Below are 14,032 nucleotides of genomic sequence, written 5' to 3' on the forward strand. Positions count from 1 at the left end.
GGTTTCCTGCACTCCCCGGCGCTGCGCCGGGGGTGGCGGGGGATCGGACAGGGGGCGGTGGCCGGGTGCTCCCGGGGCTCCGCGGGCCCCAGGTGCGGGAAGAAAGGGAAGGAGGGGTGCCGAGGGGACCGATCCCGGAGCGGCGAGGCGAGGTCAGCCCGCACACACCCCCTTTCCAGGCCCGCGCGGCCCGCGCGGCGCTTGTGCACCGCGGCTAATCCCTCAGTTTCCCCTGCCGGGTGGCGGCCAGCCTGATCCCGGGCTCACCTGGGCCAGCCCTGGGCGGCTCGGCACGTCTTAGCTTGGGGCTCGCGGGGAGGGGGTCGAAGGCCCTCAGGTCCTCTGGCTGTGGCTGGGTGGGTGTCCGCCCCCCCGTCCCTCCCGTTCCCCCTGTCCCCACCGTCCCCGGCCGGCCGGGGATTGGTAGGGCAATTCCAGAAAAGGTTTGCAGGGCAGGTCTAGGAGAACAAAGGGCGGGGGGGAGGACCCGGCATGTTTGTGGACTTGTTTGTGACTCAGTCCCTTTTACACGGCGTTTCAAAGGCAGAACTGCAAGCCTTGCCAGGAAGAGAAAGAACTTGGGGGCGGGGAGGCTTGGGCGCATTTCTGTCCAGCCCTTTCGCTCGGCGCTGCCCCTCCGCGTCAGGCTCGCGCAGTGGCGTTTCATTAGGGCCCTGGCCACGGGCCACTCTCCAGGAACTTCCCCGCAACGGGCGAGATTTACGACCCCCGCCCCCCGGCGCTCGCCTCGCAGTGTCAGGCGGGCGCGCCGCAACATAAAATGGATCCCGGCCGGCGCGGCGGCGGCAGCCAGGCGGCGGGCTCCCGAGCGGCGGGGCGGCTGTTCTTGAGGCTCCGCGCTGCGCCCGGGCGCACACGCGCGCGCTGACCGCGGCGGCGCCCGGGCCACGCCGAGCCGCCTCTCCTTGCCCTCGCGCGACTGTCAGGCCGAGCGGGCCGGCGGATATTGGCTCCGCGACGCGCCGAGGCTCCTCCCCGAGTCTGGATCTTTATATTTTGGGAGAATTTCTTTGAACTCAGTTACCGAGCTCCGTGAAGGAGGCAAGTTCCCACCGCCGGCTCGCGGGCGGGAGGCGAGGCGCGGCGAGGGCTCGCCCACCTTCCCCTGCAGCTGCGTGTGCCCGGCTGCCCTCCTCGCTTCCCTCGTGGAGGAAAACGGACCCACTTGGCTGAGGAAAATGCCAATTATCTGGATGTGACCGTGAAAAGAGAACGTGTGACTGGAGGAGGCAGAAGAGGATGAGAAAAGCATTATTTGAAGAGAAGAATAAACCAGCCACTCCAACCCGTTCTGCAAATTAGTGCTATTACTTCTGGGCTCCATTTGCTTTGATTCTTCATTCTCTCCCCCCCCCCCCATTAAGAAACCTTGACTTGAGGGCCAACAGGCAGCCCCCGACAACGGGGGGACCCTTCAGGGTTGGAAGACCTTTTGGATGTAGCGTTGCTGGAACATTTAGACACTCTCCTCTGGAAAAGCCACCATGAATTCGGTAGCCGGGAATAAAGAGAGGCTGGCGGTCTCCAGCAGGGGCAAGAAATACGGGGTAAGTTGTGACGGGTACAATGCGGAGGCGCTTGACCAGAGCCCCCTCGGCCGGGGTCCCCCTTTCCGGGCGCCGTGCGGCCCGGCAGGGCGGCCGCGAGCTCTCCTGCCGCTGCAGAGGCGCCCCGGCCGGACGAGCTGGGCGTGCGCGCACCGAGGCGGGTCCGCGGGCGAGGACGCCGGCACACTCGCCTGGCCCTCGGAATTTTCCCAGTCCTCGCGTTCCTGGCGGTCCCCGCACCCCTAACTTTTGCGGCATTCGTGCACTTCCAGGCAGAGTTAAGCCGAATGCAGGGGGAGTGTACATGAATTCTCTGCCGTTCCTCGGGATCATTGCCCTGGAGCGCGGGGAGCCTTCCATTTACCTTCAGGATCCGGAGGGCCGTACCCCGAATGAATGAAAACCCAGATGCCCCCCACCCCGCCCCCCGCCAGAGCGTCTTCCAAGATCTTGAACCTGGGCTTTTTCTGGGATGGGTGTCGGATTCAAAAGCGCGGGGCGCCGACTGTATGGGTTCCCCCTGCAGAAACCATGGGGCCCCTGGGCGAGCCCTCTCCTCCCGACCCGAGGAGGAATCCGCCGGCGCCCGGAAGGCCGGGACCCACTTAAGGACGATTAACGGGGCAGATGGAAGCAGATTCGGCCGCAGGGCTCGGAGAGGTCCCGAACGCGCGCCCCTTGGCGCTCGGCCCGGCCCTCGGGGGCGCGCAGATCCCGGGCCGACGGGAGGGCGCCCCCAGCCCGGCCCGGCCCCGGGGCGCGGGACCCCGCCGCCCTGCTGCCCCTGACTCTGCACGTCTCCCCCGCAGGTGAATGAAGTCTGCTCGCCCACCAAGCCCGCGGCGCCCTTCTCCCCCGAGAGCTGGTACCGGAAAGCGTACGAGGAGTCGCGCGCCGGCAGCCGGCCCACCCCCGAGGGCGCGGGTTCGGCGCTCGGCTCGTCGGGGACCCCGTCCCCCGGCTCGGGCACCTCGTCCCCGAGCTCCTTTACGGGCTCCCCGGGCCCCACCTCCCCGGGCATCGGCACCAGCTCGCCGGGCTCCCTGGGCGGCTCGCCGGGCTTCGGCACCGGCTCCCCGGGCTCGGGAAGCGGCGGCGGCTCCTCCCCCGGCTCGGACCGCGGCGTCTGGTGCGAGAACTGCAACGCCCGCCTGGTGGAGCTGAAGAGGCAGGCGCTGAAGCTGCTCCTCCCGGGGCCCTTCCCCGGCAAGGTGAGCTCGCGCGGGGGCAGGCGGGAGGGCGGCCTCGGAGCGTGGGGGTGCGGGGCCGGGGGAGGCCGGGGCGGGCGGCCGGAGGGGCCCCGGGGGGCGAGCCCGCGCCTCTCGCTCGCCAGGCCGCCCCGGGGCACAGAGCCGGGAGGTGCGCCCAGGCCTCTCCGCCCACTGGGTACGCCCCAGCTCATCGGTCCCGCTGCCCTCCACTCCTAACAGCTCGCTGTGCTCCCCGCACCCGCCGGGACCTGCTGTTGGACCTGCGCAGGGCGCCCTCCCCGGAGAGCCTCTGCCCGCGCGCCGCCAACCTTTGCGGTGCGGCAGGCGGGGGGACAGCCGGCACCTGCTCGTGGGGGCTTCCTTTCTGCCTCGCGCGGGCACTGCCGGCCGGCGCCTTAGGGTCTCCTCCCCACCGCCAACCGTGATCCTTCCTAACAGGCCCGTGGGAGTGGTGAAAGCAAGCCGATACTTTGGGCTTGGCGTTTCCCATGGCCTGTTCGTGGGCCTTCGTTCCCAGGATGACAAAAACAGAAACTCATTCTCGAATGCCGGCATGTCCCCCTTAACATTCCGCGTGTCTGCCCGCGGAAGATTAGGGGTGGGAGCGCCTGGGAGCGGGGCTGCCTCGCGGCCGGCTCAGCTCCGAGCACATTCGCTCCTCCATGGCAACGCTGCGGCCGTGGTGTGTGCAGTGTAACACAATGCAATTGTATTTGCACTGTTGGGTCCAAGTACTATCAAATGATAATATTTACTCTTCCACTTCAGAGAGTTTTTATCAGTGGTTAGAGAGAAATATCGAGAAAACAGTGCATAGCTGTGGGGGTTTCTGACACTGCTCAGTGACATTTTCTGATTTATATTTCTGTGACTTTCGAAACGAAATACTGTGATTTTGAGTCGTGAAATTTAACGGTAACTGCGTCTGCTTGCCTCATCTGCTTATCCAAATTAACGCACATCAGTGTTTTCGTATGAAAGGGTTAAATTAAACAAATACCCACAGAAGTTGTAAAAATTTTGCATGTGGAAAATTACCACCCAGAGAATTGGTTTTATGAATCCCGAATTTATCTCAAGAATAATTAACTTGTGGATTGTTGTCAGTATGCCATTTTTGTAGTTTGATAATAAATCTGTCCAGACTCCCCCAAGAACAATCTCAGGAAATCTGAAATCTTATTTTATACTTGCATTCTATATTCTCCAATTTAACACTGCTTCACTCACACATTTATTTGTGTGAGTCATTTCTTTTGATCATTTATTAATAGTCTTTGATTTCCTGCTGCATTCAGGGCACTATGTTAGGCACAGCAACGAAATAACAGGTATCTACAGTCCTTGTCCCTGTGGAGCTTATATTCAAATGGGGGATACAAACGACCACAAAATGTACAATTCATACTTTGTTCCCATTTGCCATAAGTGCTTGAGAGGAAGAGTGTGGGGCACTGTGAGATGGTACAACCAGACTAGACCCTCTGATAAATTTTGAAAAACCTCGGTTCTTAAAGATATTATCTGATAGGTGGCAATCCTAGTAAGTTGCAGTCTACCAAAGCATTCTAGGACATTCTCAAGGATCTGTTCTTAAATAGCTTGGTGGTGGTGGTGTTTGCTTCTGTGTGCAAAACTAAATCAAAATCTACTCTTTTCATACAAACGGAGGAAGAAGGGAAGGAAACCTATAGGAAGAAGAAATAAATGTTTGAAATTCAAATGCATCCATCCTGTGTTGTGGACTCATGTGACAAAGTCGATTTGGGGTTTTGTTGGAAGCACCTGGAAAATCCATTCCCAGTGTTACAGTTCAATATATTTGCCAATTGTATTTACGTGATGAGATTTTTTTTTTAAAGATTTTATTTATTTATTTGAGAGAGAGAATGAGATAGAGCGAGAGCATGAGAGGGGGGAGGGTCAGAGGGAGAAGCAGACTCCCTGCTGAGCAGGGAGCCCGATGCGGGACTCGATCCCAGGACTCCAGGATCATGACCTGAGCCGAAGGCAGTGGCTTAACCAACTGAGCCACCCAGGCGCCCTACGTGATGAAATTAAAGTGACCTGGGGAAGCGGTCAGGAGTCTCTGAACCTCAGTGCTCTGCACCCAGACATGTCTGAGGGAGAGCTGTCAGTCACCGGGAGGGCCGCGCGGGGTCACTTGCCGGCACACATCAATATCACCCAGGACCACAGTTGCCTGGTTGCGCAAGACTTAACCAGAAACAACAGTGACCTGGATCGCCTCCTTGTTAGTCATGAGGTATGGGGCCTCAGTGTTAACTACAAATCTTCTGCACGTTTCTCAGGATAATAATAATAAAATTTCAGCTTTGTTTTCCCTTTTTTAAGCATCGGTACCCTCAGATGAGGTAGAATTTCCATTCCCCTTTTAAAGCCTGTGATATTTTAAGGAAACACATGCTGTGTTCTCTTGAGCAGGATGGATGGAGGCCCACAGAATTCAGACATAAGGCCTCCCTTCTTCCCAGGGCTGGATTTATGAGCAAGCTATGGACCTCTGTAGCCCTCAGGCACAAAAAGAGTTAAGTTTCATTAGACTAAGAGATGCCACTGTGACTCCAACATGCAGTTTGCCCTGGAGAGTAAGAGTCTAGAAGAAAAAGGCATGTTCTTGAGGGGTAATTAGCAAAAACCATCATTGTAATTCACCTAAGATGCTTAACGGTATTTAGGAAATATTTTCTTAAACGGAGTACTAAACTCTTCTAGGTGGTATTAAAAATCTCCTAGGTGGACATTTAGAAGTCAGAGGCAGAATGGCACATCCAGGAATCTTTTATTATTTTAGGATGGATTTGGTTTTAGTTCTTTCTCCACCGCTGATATATTTTGTGACCTTGAGTAAATCCGTTTTTGTCCATATTTATAACTTTCTTTGGAGAAAGATGTGGGGTCGTTGATGATTATTAACGAGCCAAGATACTGTTAGATTTATGTTTTATTGAGTTAGGGTTTTTTTTTTAATCAAACATTATCCACTTTCAGTTTCTAATTTCATCAGTACATTTTCCAAATATCCCTACAGCCATTGGAGTCCTCACCCTGCACTCATTTGTAGGTAGCAAGCCCTGTTGAATCCCCCCAGTTTTGTCTCGGGGACAGTTGGTTAAGGAGGGGAGGTGAAGTGCTGGTGAGCCCATCGGGGGTGTCTGGCCGGTCACCCCCGGTGGCCTGAGGAGTGACCGCCCTATTTTGAGCACTCTTGGGGGTCACATGACCACAGGAGACCAAGGCTTCAGGGCAGAAGGCAGCAGGACTCAGAGGTTTCTAAGTCAGGTAACTGCACCTAACTGCGCCTGGCGGGGTTGGTGTTAACTGAGGCAGGAAACGGGAGGAGATACATATTTGGGAGTGGCTCAGGGAGAAGGGTGATAATGGGTTTGGTTTTCCATGCATAGAGTGTGAGGTTTCTGGAAGGAGGCAGGGAGTGGAGGCAGATTGAGGAATAAAACAGACTCTGGAGTAGAGAAACGGCAACTATGATCCTCGTGCACCTGTTGATGCTCTGGGTTTGTCCCTTCAAATAACAACTTACCTGGGTGAGTAAAGATCTGTGCATGGTGGCAGATTGTAAAACATTTGGATTGACTTTTATTGCCTCTGTCAGTAAAAAAAGTACTCACTGGGTTTATATCATGTCTTTCTAGAGCTGGTAAGTAGAAGGGGTCAGATAAAAGAATACTGATTTGTAACGTGTTGGGGGTTGCGGTAAACACAGTACTTTTGCCCATGGTAGCATTCCAACGTGTAAATATAAAACCATTACAGATCCACTGGCATGAGCATCTTTCCTGTTTTACACACAGTCAAGGCACTGAGCAGAAATGAGGGCCAAGGAACAAATCTCCCATTTTGGGGCTATCCTCGATCATTCAGATAACTGAGACGGAACTTTTGAATCAACAGTGTAAGCCCTAAGAAACATCAGCCCAAAGGAATTCCCTGGAGTAGGCAGAAATGTTTCAGGTTGGCAGAAGGGTCTCGGGCATCTGTTCATTTCCATATCAATACAAGAAAATCTTTTATGTTAAAAGGTTCAGAACTACATTCCTATCTGATTTTTTTCTCAGTCAAGTATTCTGGGTCCATTTATGCCCCAGAAATATCAGGAAGATTAGCCAGCCGTACCGAGAAGGGTGGCCAGGAATCACAGAGATGAAAGAAAGGAATGTGTCAGAGGGGTTTAAAAACACCAAACGTAGACTCTAAATAGCCAGAGCCCAAGTAAGTCTAGACTTGGGGAATATGTGTGTGTGTGTGTGTGTGTGTGTGTATTTCTGTATTTTCCCAGCTCCAAAATGGGTATGAAAAAATAACTCTATGGAAAAGTTCCTCCAAAAGCCATGGTGTGATTCTTTATAGATACAATACATATTGCATTTTAAGTGCTTATTGAGAGGTGTTTATCTGAAACCTTTTTAAGAACACATAGTAATTTTCAGAACTTGTGATTTAAATCTTTTCCATTTCAGAAATATTTTCGATAGAAGATCAGCTAATAGATAATATCAGTAATGAGAACATTCCGGAAACATTTTAGGGATTCTAAAAACATTCCCAGTAGAGACACGTGAATGGTAATCTGTTCCTTCGGGCTTAGCAAGCTATGGAATAATGGCATTTCATTCCACCAGACTTTTAATTGTGAACCAACATGGTCAGTTTTTATAGTGACTTAATTCACTTTGTAAAAATCCCTGGGCTGTAGTAATGTCTTCCACACACATCGCAGATAGGATTATTGCATTAGAAATGTGATTTTTAAATGACTGAGGCTAGTAATTTGTCAGCATTTGGAAGGATTAAGTCAATAAAATTTAGGCAACATGAATTGCTCTTTGGCATAAATATCACAGATCGTGCCATTCATCAACTAATCCTAATGGTGATGGTAATGATGATGATTATAAATGACTAGCAGTTATCGGCCTTGGTGTGTGCCGGGCACTGTACTTGGATGTGCCTCCCCCGTCCCCCATACATCAGATCTCTTACAGCAAAGTGCAGATGAACCTAATTTCTTTCCCCAAGAATTCCAAATGATTGATATGGTTCAGGTCACACAAAGGAAGCATGAGTAAAGATGCAAGAACAGAGAAATCCAAGGAAGCTTCCCCCCAGCCAAACCCCTTGAGGGTCACTGTTAGGATAACTGCCTGAGTGGGAGGCCACCCCCCTCCCCCGACCTTGAGAGAGAGAGAGAGGATTATTTTTCCTGGGCTCACAGATGGTAGCATTACTTTTGGGGGGAAATGTGTGGGGTTGTCAGGATGGTGAGCTGAGTAATTTTCTTGGCTGGAATGTAATGCAGGGGGGAAAGGAACTTCCTCATATTTCTATTCACTCACTTGAGACTCCTCTGTTGCCTGCCCTTTCTGGAAAACCTGTTGGGTGGGGGGGCCCTGCGCTGACCTCCTAAGGGGAAGAGTTCCTCAGGGGAACGTCTCAGCACCAGGTCCGCAGGGCTGCCAGACTTAGCTCTGTTTCGTCCTGGCAAAGGCTGCAAGTTGGCTGGCGTCTGTCAGGGTTCCTGGTCTCTTTTCAGGAATACAAACTGATTTCCTTTTTACTATCTTGGGTCCCAGGCTGACCGTAGCATCTTTTCTTTACCCCTCTCTCCCTTTTTTTTTTTTTTTAAACCTCCTGCATGGTCTTACTGTGGCAAAGAAGCACGGTTTCAGTGGGTTCCTGCTGATCTTTCATACTTAGGTGCACCAGTCCGAAATCTCGTAGAGTGCATTTGCATATAGGCACAAAAGGACAGGGAATAAACCTGTATTCCTGGATTACTTTAAAAATATCAATCAAGGTGTGCTTGGGTGGCTCAGTCAGTTAGGTGCCTGCCTTTGGCCCAGGTCATGATCTCAGGGTCCTGGGATGGAGCCCCAAGTCGGGCTCCCTGCTCAGTGGGGAGTCTGCTTCTCCCTCTCCCTTTGCCTCTCACTCGTTCTCTCTCTCAAATAAATAAAATCTCTAAAAAATGTTTTATCAAGGGGTTCCTGGGCGGCTCAGTCAGTTAAGCATCCAACTCTTGATCTCAGCTCAGGTCTTGATCTCAGGGTTTGAGTTCAAGCCCCATGTTGGGCTCCACGCTGGGTGTGGCGACTACTTAAAAAAATGTTTATCAAAGTAGTAAATCAGTTTGTATCCGTCATCCTGCTTACCTCTGCCTTTGGACTGCTCCAGAACCCATCTAAGAAAGTTGGATTTCAAGTCATGGTTACAAAGGCTGTCTGCCTAGCACTTCCAGGTTTCAAAGGAATTGACCTGTTTTCTTTGAGTATTCCTATGGCTTCCTCTTAAATATTTAGATGTCTCATCCACTGGGAAGTTACTTTGGTGTATAATGAAATGTACAGATCAATTTTACCTTTTTCTAAATATCTGTAGTTGTCACCAGACCCTTTATTAAAACATCCAGCTTCCCTCCACTGATCTGAGATACCGTCATTATCATAAACCAACTTTTCAGTTGGATTTGGGTCTGTCTCTGGACCTTCTGCTATGTGCTATTTATCTGTCTCTTCATGTGCCCGTTCCACGCTATTTTATTTTATTTTATTTTTTAGATTTTATCTTTATTTAGAGAGAGCATGCATGTGCATGCGTTGGGGGTGGGGAGAGAATCGGAAGCAGACTCCGTGCTGAGCGTGGAGCCCAACGCTGGGCTCAATCCCACCACCACTGGGCTCAGTCCCACCACCAGGAGATCACGACCTGAGCCAAAACCAAGTCGGATGCCCAACCAACTGAGCCACCCAGGTGCCCACACACTATTTTAAGTACAGAATCTTTGTAGTAAGTTTTAATATTTGGTAGGGCTAGCCCTCCCTCTCCCAAACAGCACCTTTCCTTTCTGGGAGTTTCCTGGTTATTCTTCCTGTTTTCCCATATGAACTTTAGAATCAACTTGCCTAACTCCAGAAAATAACTATTTTAACTGGGACCATGTTAAATTTATATATTAACCTGGGGAACATTTGCCATCTTTATGATGTTGAATCTTTCCCAAGAACGTGGAATGTTATTCCATTTGAACAAGTCTACTTTTCAGCAATTTTCAAGGTTTTTCTCCTATAGAATTTGTGCATTTCTTGTTAAATTTACTCTTAGGTATTATATCTTTTATTGCTGTTATAAATGAACTCTTCACTTTCATCTTCTCTTCTAATTGATAATTGTTTGTATATAAGAAGGATATTTATATATTAACTTTATAACCTATTAAATTCTATTAATGTATTCATTAGTTTTTAAAATTGGCACTCTTGGATTTTCAGAAGAATTTATCTTATACAAGTAGAGATATCATTATTCCTTTCCTTTGCTGTTTTTATTCCTTTAGGGGTCTTCTCTGTTATATTGATTCATGCCTCAGATACAGTGTTAAATGGTAGTGGGATAGTTGATATGTGTATAGTTTTTCCCATTAAGTAAGATGTGGGCTTTTGGACTGAGGTGTATATATAGTTTTATAAAATAAGGAAGTATCCATCAATTCCTATTTTATTTAGTGTTTTTAATCAAAAATGGGTGTTACGTTTTGCCAAATATGTTTTCAGTGTTTAGGGAGATGATCATATGATTTTTCTCCTTAGATGTATTAATATTGTGAATTGTTATTGATTTCCTAAGAATGAACCATCCTTGCATTCCCCTGATAAACTCCACTTGGTCACAGTGTATTTTTAAAATATGCTGCAGATTGGATGTGTTAATATTTTATTTACTGTCTTTGCTTTCATATTCATATGCCCATAAGCATTTTTGATTCCTGCTCACGTGTCAGCTGCAGTGCTCTGCCACATTGTAACCAGGGAACAAAGAAGATGAAAATCCTGCCCTGGGGCAACTCCCAGTCTAGTTTAGAGACAGACAAGGAGCTGGAGTTTGAGAGCAGTGTAGGAAGTTCTGGACCACAGGCTGGGTGGGCTGCCAGGGAGCAGAGGGGAGGCTAGAGCTTCTTTGGCAGGTGGATGGGAGTTCGGCTCACTGAGCACAGGACAGCACCGACATCCAGCTGGAGGGAATGGCAGACATGAAGCACAAGAAGGTTATGCACACTGTGTACCCTTTGGGGAGCTGCAGGGGTGCATAGTAACACAGCTGGTGCATGGGCGAGTAATGCACTGGGAAGATGGCAGGAGTTAGGATGAATGGCCTTGCAGCTGGAGAGTCTCGTATGACCCTGTAGGCCTTGGGCAGCTGTTGATGGGCATTCGGGAAGGGAACGAGGTGATCAGTTATCTATCTACGACAGGTTGCTCTGACAGTGAGGGAAGATGGGCTCAAGAACGGCGTCGGGGAGTGCATGAGGAGGCCCCTTGCCATGGCCTGGGTGATGGAGGGTGCAGGCCTGAGCTAAGGCAGTGCAGTGGGAATGGGGTGGCAGCTTGGACCAGACAGATGTTGTCCATAGAAAACCCATGGGGATATGGGACAGAGGGAAAGGAGGAAGATGAGGGCTCTCCCGGATTTCTGGCCACAAGGGTGAGGAGCTGCTGCCATTAATTGAGACAGAGAGTACAGGAGGGGGTAAGGCTTTTGTTCTTGTGGGTCTGATTTACGAGGATGGTTGTGGATCATAAAACTGTCTGGGCCCTGTAGAGCTTGAAGAAGAATGTTCTGGTGGGTCCCAGTGGGATTCAGAGCTGGAGACACGGGTCTGGGGGATGTTGGCATGGAGAGGGTGGTGGCATCCCCTGAGGGTGAGCTCTTCCCAGAGAGTGAGGCTGTGGACAGTGAGCAGAGCATGGAGCTGTGGGACCAGGGACATTGAAGGCACAGGCAGCCTGAGGAGTCAGGAAGAGAAGTCAAGGAGAAGCCAAGAGAAGGGGAGGAAACTAGGAGAAAGTGGTGTCATGGAAGCAGAGAGGAGCAACTTCAGAGGGAGGTGTAGGTCAGATACCTCAGAGAGATCCAGGAGGTAAGCATGGAGGTTTCCCTTGATTCCATGAATCGGAGGTCGCTGGGGATCTTTGTTGGAAGAGTTTCTGGTGCCTGGAGAAAGGCAGGCAATGACCGTGTGTCCAGGAGTGGGTGGAGAGGTGAGGACATCCAAGGTAGCATTTGAGTCATTGACGACACTAAGGTTAAGAGATCCACTTTTGAGGCTCTTACGACCTTAAAAAGGAAGTTCTGGGGTCAACAAACTTGGGTGCAAAATCAGGTCACGTCACTAAGTGTGTGACCTTGGGCACAGCCTTTCTGAACTCGGTCATTCTCTTCCTTACAGTGGCAGAAGTGATAGGACCCCAGCGGCGTTGTTGTGAGGGTCTGTGAAATGGGCGAGATGACAGTCAACCTTCACTTTCTGTTTATTCCAGTGACTTCCTCTAGGAAGGTAAATTTTATAAAACCAACCTTCCTACCTACCTTCCTTCCTCTGTCCCTCCCTTCCTCTTGTCAGTGGTCTGACAGCAAAATGGAAAAACCGCAGTCAGAGCCAATGAGCTCATCTCCTTTTCCATGTCTTCACCTCCAAGTGGATAAAATGCTCATTTATTCCCTTGTAGGGTGACTCCACAGAAAATTTGGGAGAGCTCAGTTGACGAAAATAGCCACTCCTTTTAGTTGAGAAGCCATGAATATGGAGTGCTATTCCCTGTCACAGATGGAAATCCCTTCTTTGAGCCCTGCCCGGCTCAGAGGCCCTCCAGGGAGCTTGGCAGACTGCTCGTTTGGCATTCGCACTCCTGAACAGAGAGCGTGCCTCCCCCAGTGAGGGTGGGCGATGCTGCGGATCTGGGTAGCACCAGGAATTTGGGCTTATCTGCTTTCCCATCCGGTTTTATCTTTCGCAGACAGTTTTCTTTGCAGTTATGCTTTGCTGATCCTATCGCATCGATTCTGACCAGACTTTGTGGAGGAGTCTGGAAATATAGACCCCCTCCCCCACCAAGCGGTATTTCCTGCACACGTTTCAGCTCTCAGAGCCTTCTTGTAAACTCTTACCCAGAAAGGGTCAATATTCCTGTGCTGCTGTGGGGGTTAACATATCAGAAGGCTCTGGGGTAGCATGAATTCTTTTGATAAGCAGAACTATATCTAAATATATCTTAAGTGTTATAGGCCATGTTGCAGCTGAGGGGCTATTTTGACTCACCATTTCTGCTTAATGGAGTTTGAGTTGGACATTGTTGCCAACCACAAAAAGATCTTGGAAAAATGTTTAGCTTTCCACCCACAGCATGGTTTTAAAATCTTTGATAGTTCTTATGTACAAAATGTCTATTTTTATTTTTTTAAGGATTTTATTTATTTGAGAGAGAAAGTGCGTGCACAAGGGGGGGTAGGGGCAGAGGGGGAGGGAGGAGCAGATTCCCCGCTGAGCATGAGCCCTTTCATGCGAGCCCAAGCCTGTGTCTGGCTCCATCCCAGGACCCTGGAATCATGACGTGAGCCACTCAGTCCCCCCCAAATGTCTTTATTTTTAAAGTGTCAACTGCAAATAATAAGTTAAATCTCCTTTGCCACCACAGAGGTGACAAACATAAGCTTTCGATACTTCTTTATCTAATCTGAGTGATGTCTGAGATTTATAATTGTTAATTCAGAATTTTTTTTCTTTTCTGGGAACTTAAAGAGCTTGAGATTTTTCCGTGGTGTGATTCCATTTTTTAATTAGCAGTGATGAGCAGCTACACTTCCCCGTGAAACACTACCATCTTATTTATCGCGGTTGCTTTCTTTGGAGATAGAATTGCTGCTTTCTTACGCCCTGCTCCATCTACATGGTGGTTTCATGCGGCAACGGGAGACTGACTTATTAACTGAGTAGGAAACCAAGAACAGCCCAAAGCTGTGGAGCTATCTAACCAGCTGGTTGCACAGAGAATAAACAGCCAATCAGGCAAACAGCTAACAACCACACTGCTTAAGAAAAAGGATCAGCTGCCTGGTTCAGCTGTGTGCCTTTCTGTGGAGGGACGTCCTGGTCCTGAGCATGGTGGCTGCCCAGGTGGCCTTGAATGTCTTCCTTGAATCTCTGCCTAGCCAGGTGGCAGGCCATGGGGCTGAGGGCTAGAGGGAGAAGGATGGCAAGGGGAGGAATAAGATGAAGGGGAAGAGGAGGAGGAAGGACAAGAGAGGGGTGACAGAAACAGGAAAGAAAGGGGTGGGGGGTTGGTAGGCATTGTAGGTTGTCGACGATCCCAGATGTTTAGATGAGAAGGGACTGTCCTTAGATGAGGAGACAGAGTTGCTGTCTTGTCTGCAGCACTAATT

At 50.2% G+C, this 14,032-nt stretch overlaps 1 protein-coding gene across 1 annotated transcript in view; it reads left to right on the plus strand.

Annotated features, from left to right (window-relative positions):
- Window positions 1-568: 568 nt before the first annotated feature.
- KIF26B (kinesin family member 26B) overlaps window positions 569-14,032 on the plus strand; it is a 440,039-nt gene continuing 426,575 nt past the window's right edge. The window contains exons 1-2 of the mRNA XM_045877594.3: window positions 569-1,568; window positions 2,378-2,779. Coding sequence (XP_045733550.1) covers window positions 1,506-1,568; window positions 2,378-2,779 — 465 coding nt within the window. The 5' untranslated portion in view covers window positions 569-1,505. The remainder of the gene's footprint in view (window positions 1,569-2,377; window positions 2,780-14,032) is intronic.

This window comes from Mirounga angustirostris, unplaced genomic scaffold (assembly GCF_029215605.1).
Source record: "Mirounga angustirostris isolate CCGP_5_RB_7025 unplaced genomic scaffold, mMirAng1.0.hap1 SCAF_6, whole genome shotgun sequence".
Taxonomy (NCBI): domain Eukaryota; kingdom Metazoa; phylum Chordata; class Mammalia; order Carnivora; family Phocidae; genus Mirounga; species Mirounga angustirostris.